Consider the following 20,075-nt stretch of genomic DNA (forward strand, 5'->3'; position numbering starts at 1 on the left):
GTTTTGACACACATTAAATGCAGTGTCCCAGGGATTCCAGCCATGACTGTAATGATGCTCTTTTCAGCGCCTCTTCCTCACATGGCTATACATTCAAGTACAACAGTGTCACAGTCATTAACCCACAGCACGGCCACTGTGGCCCTGCACCCATTATCTGCAACCGGCATCAGAGGACCGAAGGAGAAATGAGGTGTGCGGTGTGAAGTATATGTGAAGCACAAACTGTGACTCTCTGGGGCGGTGGCCGTTTGCTGCTTGTGTAGGGCTGATATGTTAATATCGCTAATTGTTTCCTAATTAGATGCGAGTCAGTGAGTCGTATTTTAATACTCTTCAGGGATCATTACAGAGGAAAAGAGGAAATTTATCTCTCCTGATGGATGGTGGTCCAGTCAGCAGGAATTTTCGACATCACGACCGGCGGACTGGTGGGAAGACGGGGAGAGCGGCAAACTGATGGCTTTGTTCACTGCAGTCATGTTACTTAAGTACTCCATTTTCAGTGCGGCGCGGAGCCGCTTCAAAAGTTAATCACACATTAATAGGAGCTCCGTGGAGATTTAACATTCCATGACAGCATGGGGATTGGAGCCAATAAGCCCTGAAAGACGAAGTAGTCTGATATTTGTATGTAGGAATTAGAGTTGCATATTGGTATATAATAAGGAGCTATAAATAATCACAAGTCTAAATTATACATATTCTACTTCTCCTGTTAAGGTCAGTGGCCAGTCTGATCGCTGTTGTATTCTGTATTACTGAGAAGTAGGAAGGCAGAGATGGAAATAGGAGGGATTCGTTCAGGTTGGACGCATTGCTTGGCTGGCAGGCGTTATATGTGTTTCCACAGCAGGGGGCATTAACAACCCCCACCACATCTGGAAACATATTATTAATGTTCCTTCTGCACAGCACACACGTTTAAATCTGCTCCTGTCATGTTTTTGTTCTCAAAATACATTTATTTGAGATTTTTGACTTGTGTCTAAAATTTAAAATGTTTTTTTGTTTATGCACTTATGTCATGCGTTTCTTTTTTAAAAAAAGAAAAAGAATGGCAGTGAAACTGAAGCTAGAGCGTCTTTAGCTTGTGTACTGTGAGTATTTTGCAGTGAGAAATCAACAGCGTAATGTTACAAGAGGGACTTAAAGTAAATCCAATCCTCCCATTTGATTGGACTGCTTAAAAGTGGGCGTGTTTAAAACGGCACACGAGACGGAGCTACAGAGGGTCCACACACATGTCTCTGGTCCCTAAAAGTTGCAGATTGATTGGTGGGTGGATTAATGATATCATTGGTTAAAATTGGTCAGTACGAGCTAATGTAAGAACACTTCATATTTTGTTTTAAAGATAAAAAAGATAATTGGATTTTTGCACACATTGTCAAATATGTGCCCAATATGACCGGGGCTGTGCCCTAGAAAGCAAACATGTATTTTTATTTTCATCTCAGCCTCGAATTGTTATCCTTGTTTGCATGTAAAAAAAGAAGAAGATATGTTTTGTTGTTTTTTCTCTCTAAACCAGTGCCAGGCATTTACCTTTTCTATTTTATCTCAAAGTTGTTTGGATTGCTCTTCCCAGCTGGGGTGAGGTGGCTGAGACAAAGGCAGATGTGTCCCTGTTTGTTTTTGAAGTGTCAGAGTTAAGTCTTGCCTGCCTGCGTGTGTGTGCATGTGTGTGTGTGTGTGTGTGTGTGTGTGTGTGTGTGTGTGTGTGTGTGTGTGTGTGTGTGCGTGTGTGACTGTGTTCTGTGATGTTGCCTGTGTTTGGGTGTGTGTTTCATATCCCCCCCATGTGTTGTCTCTGTTTGTGGTCCACAGGTCCTCCGCTGCATTGTTCATCCGCCTCCTCCTCCCCTGTTGAGCTGCTCCCATACCCTCCCCTTTTCATTACATCCAATGAGAGCCGGGGAGGGTTGCTAGGTAACTGTGCGGCTCAGCCAGCCCAGGACTCTGACTCTGAGGATGAGTTTGGCCCCAATTCATTCTTAGTTAGAACTGGCTCAGGGAACCTGTATGCTCCTGCCACTGCAACTGCTGATGGTGAGTTGTGTTTTCAAACTACTGTTGCTTTCTGGAGGTTAGCCTTCCCCTGCTCCTGGACATGTTGTATTAGAGGTCATGCAGATGGCTGTGGGCAAAAAGCATGTTCCGCTTTCTTTTTTTCCACAAGAGAGAGTTGAAACTTTGAGTCGATATGTAGCCTCAGGAAAAGCACAGAACTCTCTGAAGCAAGGTCTGCAAAGTTCAGAGCCTCACTCAAAGAGATGGACAATTTTAGTTCAGTAGGAGATATTTGTCACAGATATTTCTCTTCAGTTTCAACGCCTGCAGGTGGGAGGAACCATCCACAATGCCTCTATAGAATATTCAGAAACATTCTGCATGCATCCTCTGCACCTCATAAAGAAAGTCATAAAGGAATAAAGAGAGTTACCTCACACCTGGTGCCAGTCCCTGCTGTATCATCACATGTCCCTGCAAAGACTGACTACTTTGAAGTCGTATTAACGGCAGTGATAGCCCCACGAAAGCCATACTGTAGTTTTATATTTTGATAGCATCTCAGACGTCGCTCCTTGAGGGAGATTAGGCTTGAAAACTCCCTACGTGGTTTCTCATTAATAAATGTCAGCTACTTCTTCCTCTTGAAACACTCGGTGTTGCCTGCTGTTGACTTAACACTCATTCAGACTGACAGAATGACATTTGGGCTCAAACTGCAAACATGGCGTCGACAGTTGAGGAAAGATTAAAACATGTACAGTCCATTTCCGAAGTAGCTGTCAGCGCTTGCTGCATGTTGTATCACCAGTTAAACTGTTCATTTGATTATGGTAAAGACTGTATTTGGGATGCAGCTACAGGCGCTAATGAATTGTGTGTGTCAGGGAATATAGCTTGTCGCGTTCCTTTTTTGTGTGTGCCTGCATCACCAATTAATGTAGATTCATGGACATCTTGTGGAGTCATTAATGGCTTGGAAGGCCGGATGTGCACTAATTCAATGTACTCTGTTTATTACACTGCAAATGCTCAATGCATGGCAAATGAAAAATGCATAAGGAGAATTTCCTCAAGGTAACCTCAAGAAATCCAATTTATTATCATGGTCACAAAACTCCGCACTCGTAACTACAGCAGGTTATATGTTCCTGTTTGTGATCCATCGATATGTAAATAGGACATGTTGCCATTCAAAATCAGCGATTTATGCTCAATGTCTCTCATAAGTTGTCACTTTGCGTGCCAAATAGTTTGTTTTTTTTCACATTTGCATGTTGATGCCTTTCAACTACTTGCTACTTGCATCTCCCACCGGCGCAGCAAACACAAAAATGAAACGGCCTAAATAATTGATCCAACTTCCAAGTTAACTATCCAAAGGGTTGAATTACATCAAACTCCAAAGTGCCCCAGCTGCCTGCTCAGAAAGCCCAGAAAATGAGTTATTAATCCCGATGCAAATCCCCCCCCCCTAATTCCACAGTAGCAACACGCAGGTCACCGGCGGTGACACGACTGTGCTTAAGGGGACGTGGGTGGGGGGAATGGCCTTTACCGCGGCAGATTTGTCTCATAACAATGATACTAATTTGCATAGGTGCAGCATTTAGCTTGGCCTCGGGGCTGCCGGAAAGGAGACGAAAAGCACTGAGGAGGAATATTCCTCAGCTCCAATCATCAGCGGGATTTGTAAGAATCCTTTTAAGTTCCAAAGTACAGCATGTTTCTGTGCGTCTCTGGGGTGCAAAGGATGTCCCGCCGCGTGTTTCTCTGTGACATAAAACCGCTTCTCTTGATGCTCTTGTTCATTCTGAGGACCTTTCGCCTCGCTGCAGTTACGTACAAAGTAAAATGTGCAAAAAAAAAAAAAAAGTTTAACTTGGAGATTCTTCCATGACGTTTAATTATAGGAAATCTTTGACACTAAGGAGCCAATTACAATCAGAGAGAGAAGAGCCTCCATTGTTCACTTAAAGCACCTAATGAGCCGTGTAAGCTGCTCCGTGCCTTCTCCGACATTTTCCACATCACATCCTAATACTTTAGGAGCTTGCAGATTTTGTTTATTTAAATCTGCTCGTCTTGCAGTTTCGGTTGAAATGCAGTTGACTCTTTCACTCCAGTGAACCACACCATTTGCTCCCATCGGCTCTTCTTTGAAGCCGTCACTTGATTTGAAAGAGAAAAGTGACGAATACAGATAAATTGGTAGAAATCCTGATTTAAATTTCTTATTTTTCATTTTTGCCTTGATCGGTTTTGTGTGTTGATCAGTGATATTTGATGACTCTCCATGTTAAATAGTTCCAGCCCGAAAGCCTTTTTTTGAGGGGGGGGGGGGAAGTAATTCATCTTAATTCCTCAACCCAGGCTGGTTTTAGCATTTCAAGGCTGAAATGACTTCATTAAAAGTGTCAAATGTGTAGTGAGACTTTTCCCCTCAGCAGCATGAATTTCATTTTCTCAAGGTGACAAAACCAGAGTGAGCCAGTAAAATAGTGGTGTAGATGTGTCACACAGAGCAGGGCTGAACACAACTGCACAGCCAATGTAATTAAATCAGAGATCACACATTTCCCTGAATCTTCTGATCGAATTTATGGAAATGGTAATTTATGGAATTCTAATGTGCTCTGTTTTATGCATGATCTTCATTCAGACTGCATGTTGTTAAATGCAGTGTAATCTGGAATTAAGTATGCATCTCAGGTTTTCAGAGCGAGTTACATGAGCAAAAAAAAAAAAAAAGTAATATTAAAGCCACCATGGAAAAGAAATAGCTGTAATATCAAATCCCATCTCTTTGACATACAGGTCAGCTATTGAAGAAATATTCAAATTCAGAGTTGACACAGTGCAGGGAATATTTACTTTTTTGTCTGTCAGTAAACAACCACAGAAAACCATGTGTGCCTAAAATAATTGGCTCACAGTGTATCTCTTGCAGTGGAAAACAGGTGGCTTTTTATCACTTTGGATTGCATTTGCTCAAGGTCATCTTTGAAAAAGCACACTGGATTTCAAATGTTATGCTGGATATTGAACAAGTAAATGCTCTCAGCAGCATATCGTTATTCACATTAGCAGCCTCTGAGGCTGCAGAGGTTTTTCTGTTTGTTGTGGTTGTTCCTCGGGATCCTGTTTTCATTGCAAAGAACACTGAGCCACAGTTTCTGTAAGGATGACGAGGCTGCTCGCTGAGGCCTGCAGTCCTTTTGTGGAGCATGTGTTTCCCTGTGGCCCCTGGCTTTCTCTGAGGGGCTTCTTCCTGGGGAGACGGCCAGTGGGAGCCTGCTGCCATGCTGAGCTGCAAGATCTGAGACACTGCAACCTCCTCATATTAGCATTTCTTAATGCAGAACAGCATGGGGTCGGCCAGTGTTGGCTTTCAGTGCAGCCGAGCTCCCCCCGGTGAAAGGGCCAGCGCACCGCCACCTCACAGCTGACCAAGCAGGAAGGGCTGGGTAAAAGGCCCTGGGGGACGTGGCTGTGCGTGAATTCAAATAAGTCTCCATTCGAACTGCTTAATCAGCCCCCAGCGTCTGCAAAGACAGAGAAAATGTGGTTAAAAGACGTCACTCCAGAGAGTAATCCATCCACCGGACACCACGAATGAATGAACTATCTGAGGCTGAATGATATTTTAATGAGTAAGTAGCACATGGCAACCCGCCTGCCATGCCCTTGTTTTCCCAGAGAATTGTGAGGTTACATTTTTGGGTTAACACATGAAAAGAAATCCTTTTTCTATTGATGTTGAGTTATCAATGAACTGCAGCCGACAGACAATTTGTCCAATCCCGTTTGACTTGCTGTTCGTCAGCGCACGGAGACCAGTGGGTAATGCATTTTGCATACCTCCATATCTTCTTTTTATTGACATATATCGAGATGCATCACTTTCATTCCACGATAATTGCAGACCATCTGTGCCCCCTAACAAAATCTTCAACCCCTTGATGGATATGCAGCAGAGTGACATCCAGAGTCGAGCATACACAACCACTTGTCTTGTTCTTGCTCGGGCAGCTCAAAAGAATGACAGAAAATCCATTTGATCTCAGAGAGGCAGAGAGGAGCATATGCCAGGACTAGTCCTAATGGATTAGGTTGCAAACAGAAGTACACCTCCTTTTTTAAATTGTTGTTTTAAAAATAAAAGGTTTTTTCATGTTTATATGTTTGAGTTTACTTTTGCAAGGTAGCCGCTACCTTTGGAGTCTTGCAGCCGGTCCCTGAGGATTTCTCTCCTGTTAAATGTCACTTCATTTTGCAATACACATGTGTTTAGCAACTCGCAAAGGATCTGTCGCGGTCGCGCAGACGTAACCAGTTCTCATGTAGTTCATGGGGAGAGTTGTGGTCCTAAAACCACAAGGTAGCCAATTTGATTTGTGTTCTCTCCATAGTTTGCATGTCTCAGTGTCCTTGAGCAAGACAGTCCCAGTGCTTCACAGCAGCACACTGCTCCTTAATTACTTAGGATGGGTTAAATGCAGATAATAATGTCCCCACTTTGGGATTAATAAAGGATTATAAATCAAATAATAATAATAATAAAAAACTTCATTTCCCCTAACCCCCTCGCGCCCCACCTGTAATACCTCCGCGCCCCACCAGAGGGTCGCGCCCCACTGTTTGAGAACCAGAATCAATCGTATGAAATTAGTTAATCTACTTTTCGTTTGGTGTCCTCAGATAAAGCTGGTGAAGGGATGTTAAGTACAATAGCATGTTTTTTTTCCTGCTCCAGTTAGTAATGAAGGTGAGCTTTTATTCGGATACCAGAAGGTATCCGAATAAAAGCCCCCACCCTCCCCCCCATTCCCGTCCAGAGAGCCAGTCGAGACCCCCACCATGTGTTGTTTGTGCTACCTGTTACCTCTCAAATGAGTCCAGGAAAGACAGCTCGTATTCCCGCATGGCTCTTCCCTCCAGACTTCTCTAATGGTGGAGGAAACAGCAGGGCCAGCCGAGAGAACGAACGAGCGACAGGGAGTCAGGAGAGATTGCAGCTTCACTGCCTTCATGACGAATTATATTTGTATTTTTATAGACAAACCCTACTCAACTGGAAACTTGGCTCTCATGATTAGCCATAGGGGCTTTAGCAGTAAGTAGGATTTAACGATTTATCTGGACGCTGGATAGCTTTTGATTAATTCTGCATTGAATGGCTCACACCTCAGTGTCCGTAGTGTGTCGCATCATTTTATTTCATCAGGTGTAATCATCGCTGCTGTGATTTTAGCCACCGTTCTCATTCAGAAATATAATTTCTCCCTGGAAGCTGTGCAAAGTGGCTCATTACATCTGAACCCAGTGCTCCTCCATATGGAAACAAATCTGGCAAAAATGATGCCACTCAAATCTTTTTCTATGTATGTGGATATAAAGCTATTTGAAGTATTTTGAAGGTGTAGAGTATAGCACCGTATCATACGTCACATCTTTATGAAGTTTGTTTAAACATTTGACAAAGTGTACATTGAACAACGCAGATTGTGTTGGATTTTCCTCCGAAAGAAAAATGCTATTGTGAAGTATCCAATCAAACAGGACCGAAACATATATAAAAGCTGGTCATAGAGTTGTACTGCTGTAGCACAGGTTATTGAATCGTTTCCATGATTACAATTGCAGATTTTTAGTCAGGCAGGACAGCGGGTGGGGATGCTGACATGTGTACGTCTCGTTTGTGATGAAAGAATGGGATATTTTATAAAAAATGTACGACGGGGAACCAGATCTTTTTTCTCTAACTAATACAAAAGGAGTTCACACACGGAAATCACACACAAGACAATTTACTCTCAAATAAGTTTCACGTCTTTTCATTGTACAATTTAATTGAAACAACTGTATTAAGATTTTAACATGTTTTTTTTGTTGAGTAGAGTACTACACACCTATAAAAAGATTTAGGGCAATCCCTCAAATTAATTAGATACTTTCATGAGGACATTTTGTTGAGATGTGTCATCTGTGGATATAATTCAATACAGTCTACAAGAAACCGCTCCAGTCTTTATATCATATAATAAATCATTTCAAATTTATCATCAACCTTTTAGAAATAGAAAGCACTCAGATAACACAAACAGTATGTCTACCAAAGCTCTTAATGATAGAAACTATTATGAAATGTGTTTTCTACGACTCGTTCGGGATCAGCCTTTAGAACACGCACAGTGATTCACTATCATGAGAAACATGTGCCAGTTTTTGTTTTTCATGAATAAATTGTGAATATGCTCAGAGATCCTACAACAATCCATTACCTAGTTTTACATCAGTTTCAATATTTCAAAGTCTTTTTTATAAAGAAAACACATTCATAGTGCAGCTAGTACCTCACAAGTTGAATAGTTATCTCCCAGCAATTACAGCATGCTGTTATCTCTCATGGTGGGGGTTGAGGTCTTGGCTAATGAAGTGGATTTGCCTTAATTACTCATCTAGAATAGCGTCGGGAGGCCTTAACCAGTCCATACATCTGTTCGGAAGAAAAATGAAAAACCCCACGTTCCCAGACTGAATGGATATCTTTGGGCTTCTATTTTGAATGTCGTGTGAAGGTTCGGCTATTGTGGCCGAGTCCTCCTTCTATGTCTCTCTCTGATAACAAATGAATCGCCTTTTCATGCCAATTTCGTTGTGCAAAGCAGCTCAATAGAAAACCATTTATTTTTCCCCCTGTCCTTTGGATGGTAGTGAATAATTGTTGCTGAATCACCACATCTGTGGGGGTCGTGTCGTTTTGTCTCATGAAATGTCCTGATTCTCCTCTTTCTGTTCAACTCGCTCGGAAATAGCAGCAGCGACTTACCTCGCTGTCGAAGGGTTATTGAAGGGAAACGGGAAGAGATGCATACAGTCAAGTAGTGATTGTAAATCACGATGCAGTGCTCGTTCTTTTTCTGGAGATCATGTTCTACAATGCACTAAAATGGGGACGGCTTGTATGCAAATAAGTAGGCGAGTGAAGTCGGTGGGTTTACTGCGGTTCCTCTTCCATGGAGACTGTAAAGCATGAGGAGCGCACTCCACGTACGAGAAGTGTGGATTGGATTGGGATCAACTTGTTCAGATGGCTGTGTCACTACTGAGCAAACCTGCACAGCACTTAACTAACGTGTTAAAACCAAAATCGTATCTTGCATCTGGTTTAATAATTTAGAGTGAATTAGTATAATATATTTAGTGTTCTGTGCGTTTTCCCCACAAAAATACAGTTTGATTGGACTTTCTTTTCCAGTTCAGAAAAGTACAAGTGACTTTAGATAGTTGTTGAACCAAAACGGTGCATTTGGGTTCGCAATATTTTCGGTCGCTGCCTTTTCTTCGGGCTCTCGCTCTAAAAAATGGTCACAATAGGTTTAAACTGTGATTTGTCACTCCATATTTTCTGTGATCCAATTCCAATAGTGCTCACCCAAGACCAACCTTCTCTTTCCATCGTGACATTTTAAGAACAGTTTTGCTTCAAAAATACAACCGGTAATATTCCGGCTTGTTATACGCTGCAATACTGTGAAACACTTGACTCTGAAACAAGAACCTGGTTCCTGTCATTTATGAGTCCGTAGCGTGACTCTTATTGCAAGCAGGGTCCTCTGGTAAACCAGGTGTGACCAGGTGTTAATAAAAATGAATCACTTGTTGCGCCACATTCGCTCGATCGTCAGAGGAAGTGAAGTATTTGTTTACCGAGCGGTAAATGCATCCCAGCGCAGTGAAGCATTCGCCCCCATGATATATTTCTCTGCCTATGTCTGTGCCGTCCCTGCATCGAATTAGCATAACCTTATTAATGGCTTTAGGGATCAGGTACATTACTGAGCGGGAGGGAGGTCATCAGCAACTGTGCGGTTGTACCTCACACTAGTCTATTGTTTTGTCTACTGTGGTGCGCCTCTCTCTCTCTCTCTCTCTCTCTCTCTCTCTCTCTCTCTCTCTCTCTGGTTTGTCTAATTACGAGGGCAGCATTGTGCAAAAGTGTACTCAGTATGGGGCCATAAATCAGTGTGAAGGATGCGTACTGTGGCACTCGATTTTTGCCGAGGGTTCATCCCGTGAAACATGTGCACCACGAGGCAGAGAGCCAGGTTCAAGAGTCTGACTTTTTTTGCGGACTGCTAATGAAACATACATAATATAGTATGAATGAACTGAAACGCTGAACTTTCTGTAAAGCGCCCGTGTGCTTAAAAAGCTTGCAGGAAGAGATGTGAGCATGTGCTTGAGGATTAAACTACATTTTTATCCTGTTTTTTCCTGCCGAGCTGATTGTCTGCACATTACCTGAGAACACAAAGGGCTCTCTCTCTCTCGCCGATTTCATCAGATCCCTCAAGCACCGAAGCCTAATGCTACTTTGTTCTAAATGTTGCTCCTCGGCAGCATGTGCATCAGTCTGCCTTGATTGACACATGTAGATATAGCATCGTCGTGTTCCTGACCCCTACAGGATCTGAAATGGCACCGTGCTTCTTGACTGGCGCGAGTAGGCATCGCTTTAATAAAGGAGCTGATTATACAAAATAAGCCCCTCCGTGTGTCTATATCCCGCTCCCTGTGCTGTAAATTGGCAATTTAGTCTTGGGGATATCTGTGAAATAAAGGAGGCTTGCTGCCTTAAAGAAAAGCCACTCTTTCATTCTCAGTCAAGCCAGGAGTTCATTGATTGATGAATGGCTTAACAGATGTGGAAATAAATGGATAGAGAGTGCCCAAGGACATTGGTCTTCTATCTTGTGAAGTGCAGAGAGCATCAAATAGTGCATATAGGTCCACTGGGTACAATATGTTCCTATACACTTCATATCTAATAGTTTTAATATATCGGATGGGGAGAGACAACAAAGCTGGTAAAAGACCTAAAACAATAAAACAAATAGAGACCGTTTTTGCAGCTAAAAGCGCTGAAACAGTGACCACTGGAATCACTTCTCATGAGCTTGACCACAAGCAAGAAGCTGAATCTAAGTTTGTGTTTCAAAACCTTAAATTGCTTTAGACAAGCTGTGGTAGAAGTAAAACATTTTACACTAGGCTATTGTTTATTAAAAAAAACAACAAAGTTTCGACAAACCAAAATCCAAAGTCTCCGAAAGATCTGGAAACCGTTATCAACGCCTTCCTGCTGTAACTCGTCGATTAGACTACTGTAACTCCTTGTTCTCTGGCATCAGCTTTCAGCTCATCCAAAACTCTGCAGTGAGTATTTTTACTGGGGCTAGAACACATGACCACATGACACAGACCCTGGCTTTCTTACACTGTCTACCTGTTGTTGCTTTTAGAATTGATTTTAAATCTTATTATTGCTGAAGTTATTGATTGGATCTCCCCTCTCGTCATCTCTCGTCCCTTGGTGTTCCAATGTAAAAAAAAGAAAAGTATATATATATATATATATATATATATATATATATATATATATATATATATATATATATGTATATATATACTTTATATATAAAATATATATAAAAGTATATATATATATATATATACTTTTCTTTTTTTACATTTAAGTTTGTTTTACTATCTTTGTTGACGTATTTGATTTCTGAGCTTCAGTTCTATTTATTCATTTTATGCCTTAAATCTCTTCTGGTTTTATTGTCAAGCACATTGTAACTGTGTTTTGCAAGGTGCGATATACATAAAGTGTATTAGTATTATTATGCATGCTCAAACATCATTCCCTGGCTTAATACTTGTATAAAAAAGGAAGAAGATGAAGAAGCCAGCTCACAGGTCTCTGTGGGAGGCAGAACGCACATTCGGATTGAGAGCAGTTAGGAGAAATAATGAGCAGGAGAGGGACTTTTTTAAGAGTGGTTCACATAAGGGCTTTGCAGCTCTTCACAGAAATTAGTTTGAGGTGTTAATTTTTGCACTGCTGGTGAAACTATGTCTAATCATTCATCAGTCATGTTGAAGCTCGGGGAGTTGAAATAAACCATAAGGCTCTTCTCACACTTTCACCAACACTTTTTTAGATATTATCCAAGAATGGATCTGCGGCGGTTTTGAAGGTATCTCTCTATTTTGTTTTCCCTTTCAGACGGAGCCTTTCAAAACCATTCTCGGCTGCGGACGCCTCCTCTACCGCTCTCCCACTCCCACTCGCCCAATCATCAGCACCATGCGGCCTCCATTAACTCCTTGAACAGGGGCAACTACACGCCGCGGAGCAACCCGAGCCCCGCGCCCACAGACAGCTCGGCCCCTCCCGAGGGTCCGGCTAGTGGTCAAGACTCCGGCGGCACGCAGGACAACTGGCTGCTCAACAGCAACATCCCCCTGGAAACGAGGTACGCTGTGACTTGTCTCCCAGACAAGGTATAGAGATGTTGCCAAGTCTAAGTTGAATTGTTCATGCTGTCTGCTCCATATTAGTTGACCGCAGTAGTCACAAGGAGCAAAATAATGAAATTGAGAATATCCTGCTCGGGGCCAAGGTCGACGTTTTGAGATGGACGTGATTTTGTGGCAAACAAGAGAAAAGTGCTGCTTTTGGGTCTTTGCCCGATGTTAGCAATCCTAACATTGAGTAATTATGTTCACGTTGGATATGAAATGGTTCCTGCAAAATTACATTTGGGCTCCCGTGAGCAGGCTTCACAGCCCTGAGTTGTTTTTATTATTTCATATTAATCAGTGCCCAGTTTTCGAGCACATTTCTCAATAGGAGGCCCTTGTGCGAAGTGGATCTGTCAAGTGTTATTGTAATAATGGGAATATCTGTTGGTATTTCTTCTGCTGGTCTAATTACAAGGTGGGGTGAAATCAAGAATAGCATGGCATGTTATCTAAACCCTCACAATGATCACAATGATCTCTCTAAAGGCTTCTCCATGTGATCAGGTAGCCTACTAAGCAAATTTAAATAAAAAGACATTTTGTAGCCTTTAATTTTGTTTTTCTTCTTCCTTTAGTAGATTTGGTGACCTTAGACCTCACTTATAGTGTATAGTTTAAAAATACGCTACCATAAATGAAACTGTTGTTGACGGGAGACTAGCTAATAGCTAAGTTGGCACAGCTAAACACCAGTCATGAATAGAATGACTGTCTTTTCTTTCAATTTTTGTGAGACGGTTCAGTCAACAGGAAAATGAGCATCAATTTCGGCTGGTGCAAGGACAGTTAGTGAGATAATTAATGGTTACATGTCATCCAGCTCCAAAGTTAATCCTGCACAGGTATTCCCTGCAGAGCAGAAACCAGATGGCGAGGAGAGGGAATCTGCAGCAGACAAGAGGGTTGCTCAAACCACATATGTAGTCTGTGTGACCTAGTGTCTTTAAAAAAGATCAACTACTAAAGTTCCAGTAATGAAATTGAAACCATTAGTGACACAGAGATATTTGTCCCTTTTACTTAGTTAATAGTATTGGAATGGCCCTCTCTTGTCACTGTAATGGCCCTGATGAATTCTGGCTGGTAGGTCTTATTCTGCTCTGCCAGTGGAGACATGCCAGCAGTTGGAGGGCCCTCTCCAGTCTCACCATTTTCTTTAGATTTGCTGCCAAGCATCGTTCCCTCTCTTCATTAAAAGTTGCATTCTTCCCAAGAACCCAAGCTTGAGAGACCATGAACAGACTTCACACTGACCTCGAAGGGGCAAGGATCAAAAACAAGGCTTTTCTCTTGAACCACTGAACGTGTTCAGCCTGCCCATTGCATGTGGACAGTTTATTTCTGCATTGCATTGCTGCAGGGAGAGTGCATTGGGGAGAGAAATGAGACGCGTGCCTCTGGAAACTTTAGAACAAACTAAAAATGTGTTTCTCTGTGCTCAACTTTACCTGAATACTATCCAGTGTGGACACGATGGAACTATAGTGCATTGTACTTAAAAATGAAGACATTGAAAAGTGTTTTGTCTGAAATACGTGTTAGAAACCGTAAGGTTCTCATTTGTAAGTGATGCATTGTTTTCTTCCAATCACAACCTTAAAGGAGCCAGAATACTCTAATGTTTATCAGAGAAGAGCAAGACGCTTGCAGAGAAGGGCAGGGCTCGTACAAAACCAGGTATGGCAGAGCCCAAACGAGGGGGAACAAGAGAGCTAGATGTTATTTGTCTCTCGCCTTTGTAGAAGTAGTTCCATAAGGGCCTTGGTTTCCTTGTCCCACGCTGTCTGTCTTGACCCCCATTTGTCAGTTGTTGATGTTGTTGTTGCTGTTGCTCGATTATCACATACTGTATTGGCATTTCTGTGTCTCTTGCACGCACATCTCACACTCGCTTCATATCCATCTTTCCACCTGTATGTAGAAACATAGCAAAGCAGGCATTCCTAGAGACTTTACAGGACAACCTCATTGAGATGGACATTCTGGCATCAGCACGCCACGATGCCTCGTACAACGACGGGTATGTTGCATGTTTGCTATCTGGCTCACGCCACTGTCATAATCTGCTCTGCCATGAAAACAAGAGTGATGCCTGTGCTATTTCTCCATCAAACATCCCGTTCTGAAATGCTGTCAATCACCAGCGTGCGCCTCCTGCAGTGCACACAATCGCTGCCGTGTTTGTCCCTTCCCTGTTTGATACAACAAACAATTTGCATCAAGTCACATTGTTGGGTTGTATTGCTTCTGATTAATGTTAAGCATGACCGCTTTATGAAACTAAGTTGCCCGCATTATCTCCTATTGCCCGAATAGGATATGCCAGAGATTTTTACCTGATGTTTTATAAATAAAATATGGTCTCAGTGACTTTCCACATCATACATTGTAATGTGACACTCAATCACGTCTATGTCCCTGTCGCTCAGGAGCTTCGTGTAAACTTGTCAGTAAAACGGCCTTGACAACACCGCCGCCGCCGCCGCCACCGGCTCTCTGATGGGGCCGATCTTGTGGCTTTTGGACATGCAGCTCTACACGTGTTTTCCGAGATAGCCGTCCATGTTCTTCAAGGGCGAATAAATCTGCTAAAACTCCTCGCTGCAACCGTATATGCTGTATCTCTCCTGTGGACAGCCTTGACACATAGTTACCGGGAATTACTCAGCACCGCGCAGGGATGAATACGTAAACAAGAGCCAGCTGCGGTCGCTAGTCCTGTAAATTAGATTTAATATTGATTCGCAGTTTCGACTGAGCAAAAGCCAGTGTGCTTTAGCATTCTCACTAATCTAGCAGAAGCGTGACTATGGCAACAGTATTGAATGTGCTTGGAAGCAGAATTACCCACTAGTGGAAGGGACTGCACTTGGACACACAGTAGCCTACAGTGTTGTGATGAAAGACCTCCCTTAGAAATGAGGATTCTCTGTGAAGAGTAACAACAGATTTTGTTTTCCTCCCAGGCACTTCCTGTTCAAACCAGGTGGAACATCCCCAATGTATTGCACAACATCACCAGGATACCCTTTGACCTCCAGCACGGTGTACTCGCCTCCGCCGCGCCCTCTGCCCCGTAACACCTTCTCTCGACCCGCCTTCAGTCTGAAGAAACCCTACAAGCACTGCAACTGGAAGTGTGCCGCTCTCAGCGCCATCCTCATCTCAGTAACACTGCTGTTCCTGTTGGCTTACTTCATCGGTGAGTCACCTTTGAACGCCTCTGCACGTCGGGGTGAGCGCCTCGGCCTGTCCGCCCTCGGCCTATCCGGCCCCGGCCCCACCTCTCACTTGACTGCAGACACAGGATGAGTCCGTGCTCTATTATGTTCCCTCTCTCATCCGTTTTAATAGTGTTGAATGTGCACTCCACAGCCTTATATGAGCAGAGTTATATAGGGACTCATAGATTGACTTCTCGCCCACGCACCTCGTCTGAAATAACATTATCGTTCATAGATTGGGTTGACTGAATTCAAAGAGATGGGCAATCCAGTTTCTTGCTCTTGCGAAGAGGTCAGATAGGGAATGAATTATAAAGACATCAGCCATCACACAGGAGAGGACTTGCACGTTTTAAAATATTCATTTTATTTGATTTAAGATTCCCTGACCAGCACACTCAGGTCCCAGTTGGGTTAAGGACTATCAGCTGTGAAATCTGAGTCCTGCTATTAAATCAGTTCTTCTCTTTTTGACTAGTCATTCCCTTAGGAAATTATATCCATAGCCGAAAATACAATCTCTCGTTTCTCAGAGATCACTTGTTGTTTGTGTTCCCAACTCTGTGCATTTTTCTGTTGATTATCTTTCTGGTCTGTCCAACCATCGCTTAGCTACCTTGTCCATCCTCTGTCTATTCCAGTAATACGAATAAACTTCACGGGTGGCAGAGATTTATTTGAGTCGCTATTGTTAACCTTTTAAAAATCAATTCACTTCTAGGGGGGCAGACTGAGCGATTGTGATACAAAACTGTAAATTATAGCTTGTTTTATGAAACAAAGCCCCAAACCTCTGTATTTGGATGTATTGAACACCATAAATAATATACAAGTGAAATTTATGGCTTGGTACATGAAAAAATGGAAATCTCACAGATGTGCGCAAATGTGTTCCAATGCAAAATCTGGAGACCTCGCCTAAATTTTCTCTGTACTAAACCCTCTTTAACTTTGTTCTGCTTCACTTCATCAAAGTCAACCTTTGCAGAGAGAATGTTCACATGTGGTGGTAGGATTTGGGTTAGAGTTGGACCTTACAGCTGAATCATTTCAAAGAAATAATCATCCTGAAAGTGTTTTTTTTTTCAAAGAAAGGGCCTAAAAATAGGTTGGTGTTCTATAGGTTTTAAATCAATCAGGGAAAGCACACGAGAATGTGTAATTATGACTTCAAAACTAAAAAGAGATAGAGGAGAGTTCACAGGTGCACGGCAACCAACGAGAACAGCAGCATCTGCAGTTACCGTGTGACAGGTAGAGAACGTGGGGAGGTCAAAAGTCCAATGAAAAATGTGAGGTTGATGGATTTTGGGGCATTTAAGGCCACATTGCAACAGGTTTGGGGTCATGGGGTCAGGTAAGTAAACCACACATTGACTGAATTAGTGCTATGAGCTTGGCAAAGGTTGGAAATATGAGTGTTGAAAGGATTTTAAAGGAATGAGTGACTAGGTTTGGGACACATGGAGACGGGTGAAGCTTCTTAAATTGTAATGTGAAACAGGTATGTTCATGGACTGGATTTAGATAATGTTGAACATTCTGGTGGCCTCATTTGGCAGACAGTTCCAAGGATTTAATGAACAAACATGAAAAGGCTGGCAGTACCCTTTTCATACCGTTGCTACAAATTTAAATAAGAAGTAAATTCATGCTCAGTTTAATATATTTCCCCATATATGCATCGGATTGTCTTTGAATACCTGTTTAACATATAAATGGTTACACTGTTGAATTTGTTCATGCACAGAAGAAGAAATATTTTTTTTCCAAATGGAAGGCTGGTGAGAACATTGTAGTTCATCGTCAATGACAGAATAGCCAGACCTCTCTGCATGGCCTTCATCAGTGAGATAAATGAAATCTTCATTGAGGACATTTGTAATAGATATGCATTATGCTGTAACAATCACGGAGGCAATCCTTTCTGTTTCTCCTCGAGGCCAAACAAACTAAAATCAGATTATTCATTTTTGGGGGTTTCCAGAGGCATTCAAATTGTTTAATTTGAAATTCAGAACAGATCTGGACTATAACAAAAAAAAAAGAATGAGCTGGTTGCTGCTTGTGGTTATTATCGACGCATCCAGTCATTTAGAAAAAAAAGTTCTGGCAGTGGGGTTTGGCTGTAGAAGTAGAGATACAGTACGTATCTACAGTTTACTGCTTTGACTTGGCCAAAAGCCAGAGAGCCCCATCAGCCTGATCGTAATCAGACTGTGTAATTATACCCTGCAAAAATTCAGACCATCTCCCGATGCACCGCAAGTAAACATGTCGGAGACCAAACCTCACCCTATGATCAGACTTTCCAATCAAGAAACGAGGGCCATATTTAATTAACGGCTGATGAGAAAATACTTTTAATTTCAAGTGCAATTAATTATTGAGGCCTGTAATTGGGATCTCCGGGTGAGATGTCTAATGAACCCAATTATGCCTTCTGACAGATGTTTTGACTTGCAGCATGGTTTTATTTTGTCACATCTTTGTAAATCGACAGATTTTCAAGTGCAGAAAGGTCGGGGGTTTAAGATGCCACTCTTTTCTCTGTGATCGCTCACTCATTAGCACATTTGTTATATGTTCCTCATTTTAAGGTCATCAGTATCCTCCTGTGTTCATGTATATTCACCATGGGTATCTAGCCAAGGACGGCAAGGTTGGGCCCTCAGAAATGTTTTTTCTCTACATGATCATCCAACTCCTAACAGTCCCCTCTGCAACACAGATTACACCTGTTTGTCTGACATTCAGTACTTCAGGAGAACACTGCTTTGTTTTATTTGGCTTTTCATTTTTCCCAATCTGATATTTGCTTTATCTTGGTTTGTCAATAGGATGTTACTCTCAATGAAAAAAAAAAAATCACTCAAGTACAACATGTGTATCTGTTGATGCAATGCATTACTTTAATCTGCGTTCAATGAAACTCACATGTATTTATTTATATCCTATAATACCAATATGTATTAGAAATGCAGCATCCACGTGCCATGAAGCACTGCTACTAACCTCAGATAGGTCTGTGAGATCGTTGTAGTGTTTTAACATGCTGATGTTTCTGCCCAAATACCTTTTAATGTGACATGAAAATTTGTGTGTATAACATGGATGCAAAATAACTAAACATTATATTTGATTATTTTACTGGCAGTTGGAACAGTGAACATTCCCACATCATTTCTTATTATCAGTGAGAATTTAGCCACATATATCTCACAAGCATGTAGCAATACATTTCTGGTGTATTGTTGCCAGCATAGCAATATACTTTTTCATTTTAGGTTGTTGTACTTTGCAGCACATATTAATAATGTCTACAGTTACTAAACTCATGGTTGAAACACAATGTGAGTATTTATTTGAAATTATTGTGGCACTGGTCTTGAGCTACATTGAACTTATGTCAAAGTCGTGCTGGCAAACCATGCCAATTCAAAACAGGAATATTATTTTTTAAATTTGCTTTTCTTCATACAATATAAATCCCATTGTATTTCTTGGCCGTTTTTTTATTAGTCTGACCTGCCAATTCTGATTTGTTTGTTTATTCCAAGGACTCGACAGCAAAGCTCAAACAATAATTTCAACCATCCCGAAGTAAACCAACAAAAATCCTAAATGTTATCCTTTTACTTTGTTATTGTCGCCCATTGTGGTTATTTGCTTCAAAGGACAATACAAATGATTATAAAATGAATGATCGGTTATTTTTTAAGATACTTTCCTTGAAAACATTTTTAGTGTCTTTAAAGAAATATAGTTTAGCAATGGTTCTACGTATCAGACCTACAAACCGCTTCATTTATTTAAACAGAAATATACAGTTTCTATAATGAAGTTCTTCCCAATGTGAATATTGAAAAGATTGATTTGCACCAGACTTATAGCCTGATTCTGAAAGAAGGAAATACATTTGCACAAACTCAGACATTGTCAGTCAGTCAGTCTGTGTTATACTTACTTTAGATTTATTTTCTTGGGTTATGTTTGCTTTGTTTTTAAGATTATATTTTTGGCATTTTATTTTTGAGCATTGTGTCACAATATGGGAGAGAAAAAGAGGGGTATGACATTCAACAAAGGTCCAAATGCCAGAATGGAACCGGGGATATTGCTGTTACATGGTGTGCACAAACACTCGGCTACTAAGGAAGTCCTACACTGCTTTCTGTTGACGCAACACAGCAGGAACGCATTAGAACGATGTGGTGCGAGAGTGACGGGTGGCTGTGAAAGTTATTTCCCTTTTTACCTGGAAATCGTGCAATGTGTGCAATTAAAAATAATTCACAAAATGATGAGTAGTAATTTACACAACCATTTGCCAACGTGAGAGAGGTGTTGATGCAGTTAGGTGACAAATGAGCAACTGATGGCTTCCATGTCTGGCAAATATGAGTAAGAGATTATTAACCATATGGGTTAATTATGTTTTAAACCAAGGTGTGTATGAGA

The 20,075-nt window shown here is 41.6% G+C and overlaps 1 protein-coding gene across 7 annotated transcripts in view; it reads left to right on the top strand.

Annotated features, from left to right (window-relative positions):
- tenm4 (teneurin transmembrane protein 4) overlaps window positions 1–20,075 on the top strand; it is a 147,404-nt gene that overhangs the window by 56,501 nt on the left and 70,828 nt on the right. For 3 of the 7 annotated variants that reach the window (XM_068584297.1, XM_068584301.1, XM_068584300.1), the window contains exons 4-7: window positions 1,831–2,052; window positions 12,092–12,341; window positions 13,993–14,067; window positions 15,357–15,592. In XM_068584297.1, coding sequence (XP_068440398.1) covers window positions 1,831–2,052; window positions 12,092–12,341; window positions 13,993–14,067; window positions 15,357–15,592 — 783 coding nt within the window. Of the gene's footprint in view, window positions 1–1,830; window positions 2,053–12,091; window positions 12,342–13,992; window positions 14,068–14,311; window positions 14,411–15,356; window positions 15,593–20,075 lie in introns of all 7 variants that reach the window. The other 4 variants (XM_068584302.1, XM_068584305.1, XM_068584304.1 and 1 more) reach the window with 3 other exon arrangements.

Source organism: Clinocottus analis, unplaced genomic scaffold (genome assembly GCF_023055335.1).
Source record: "Clinocottus analis isolate CAN_PGR_092001 unplaced genomic scaffold, fCliAna1.0.p SCAF_2, whole genome shotgun sequence".
In the NCBI taxonomy this organism is placed as follows: domain Eukaryota; kingdom Metazoa; phylum Chordata; class Actinopteri; order Perciformes; family Cottidae; genus Clinocottus; species Clinocottus analis.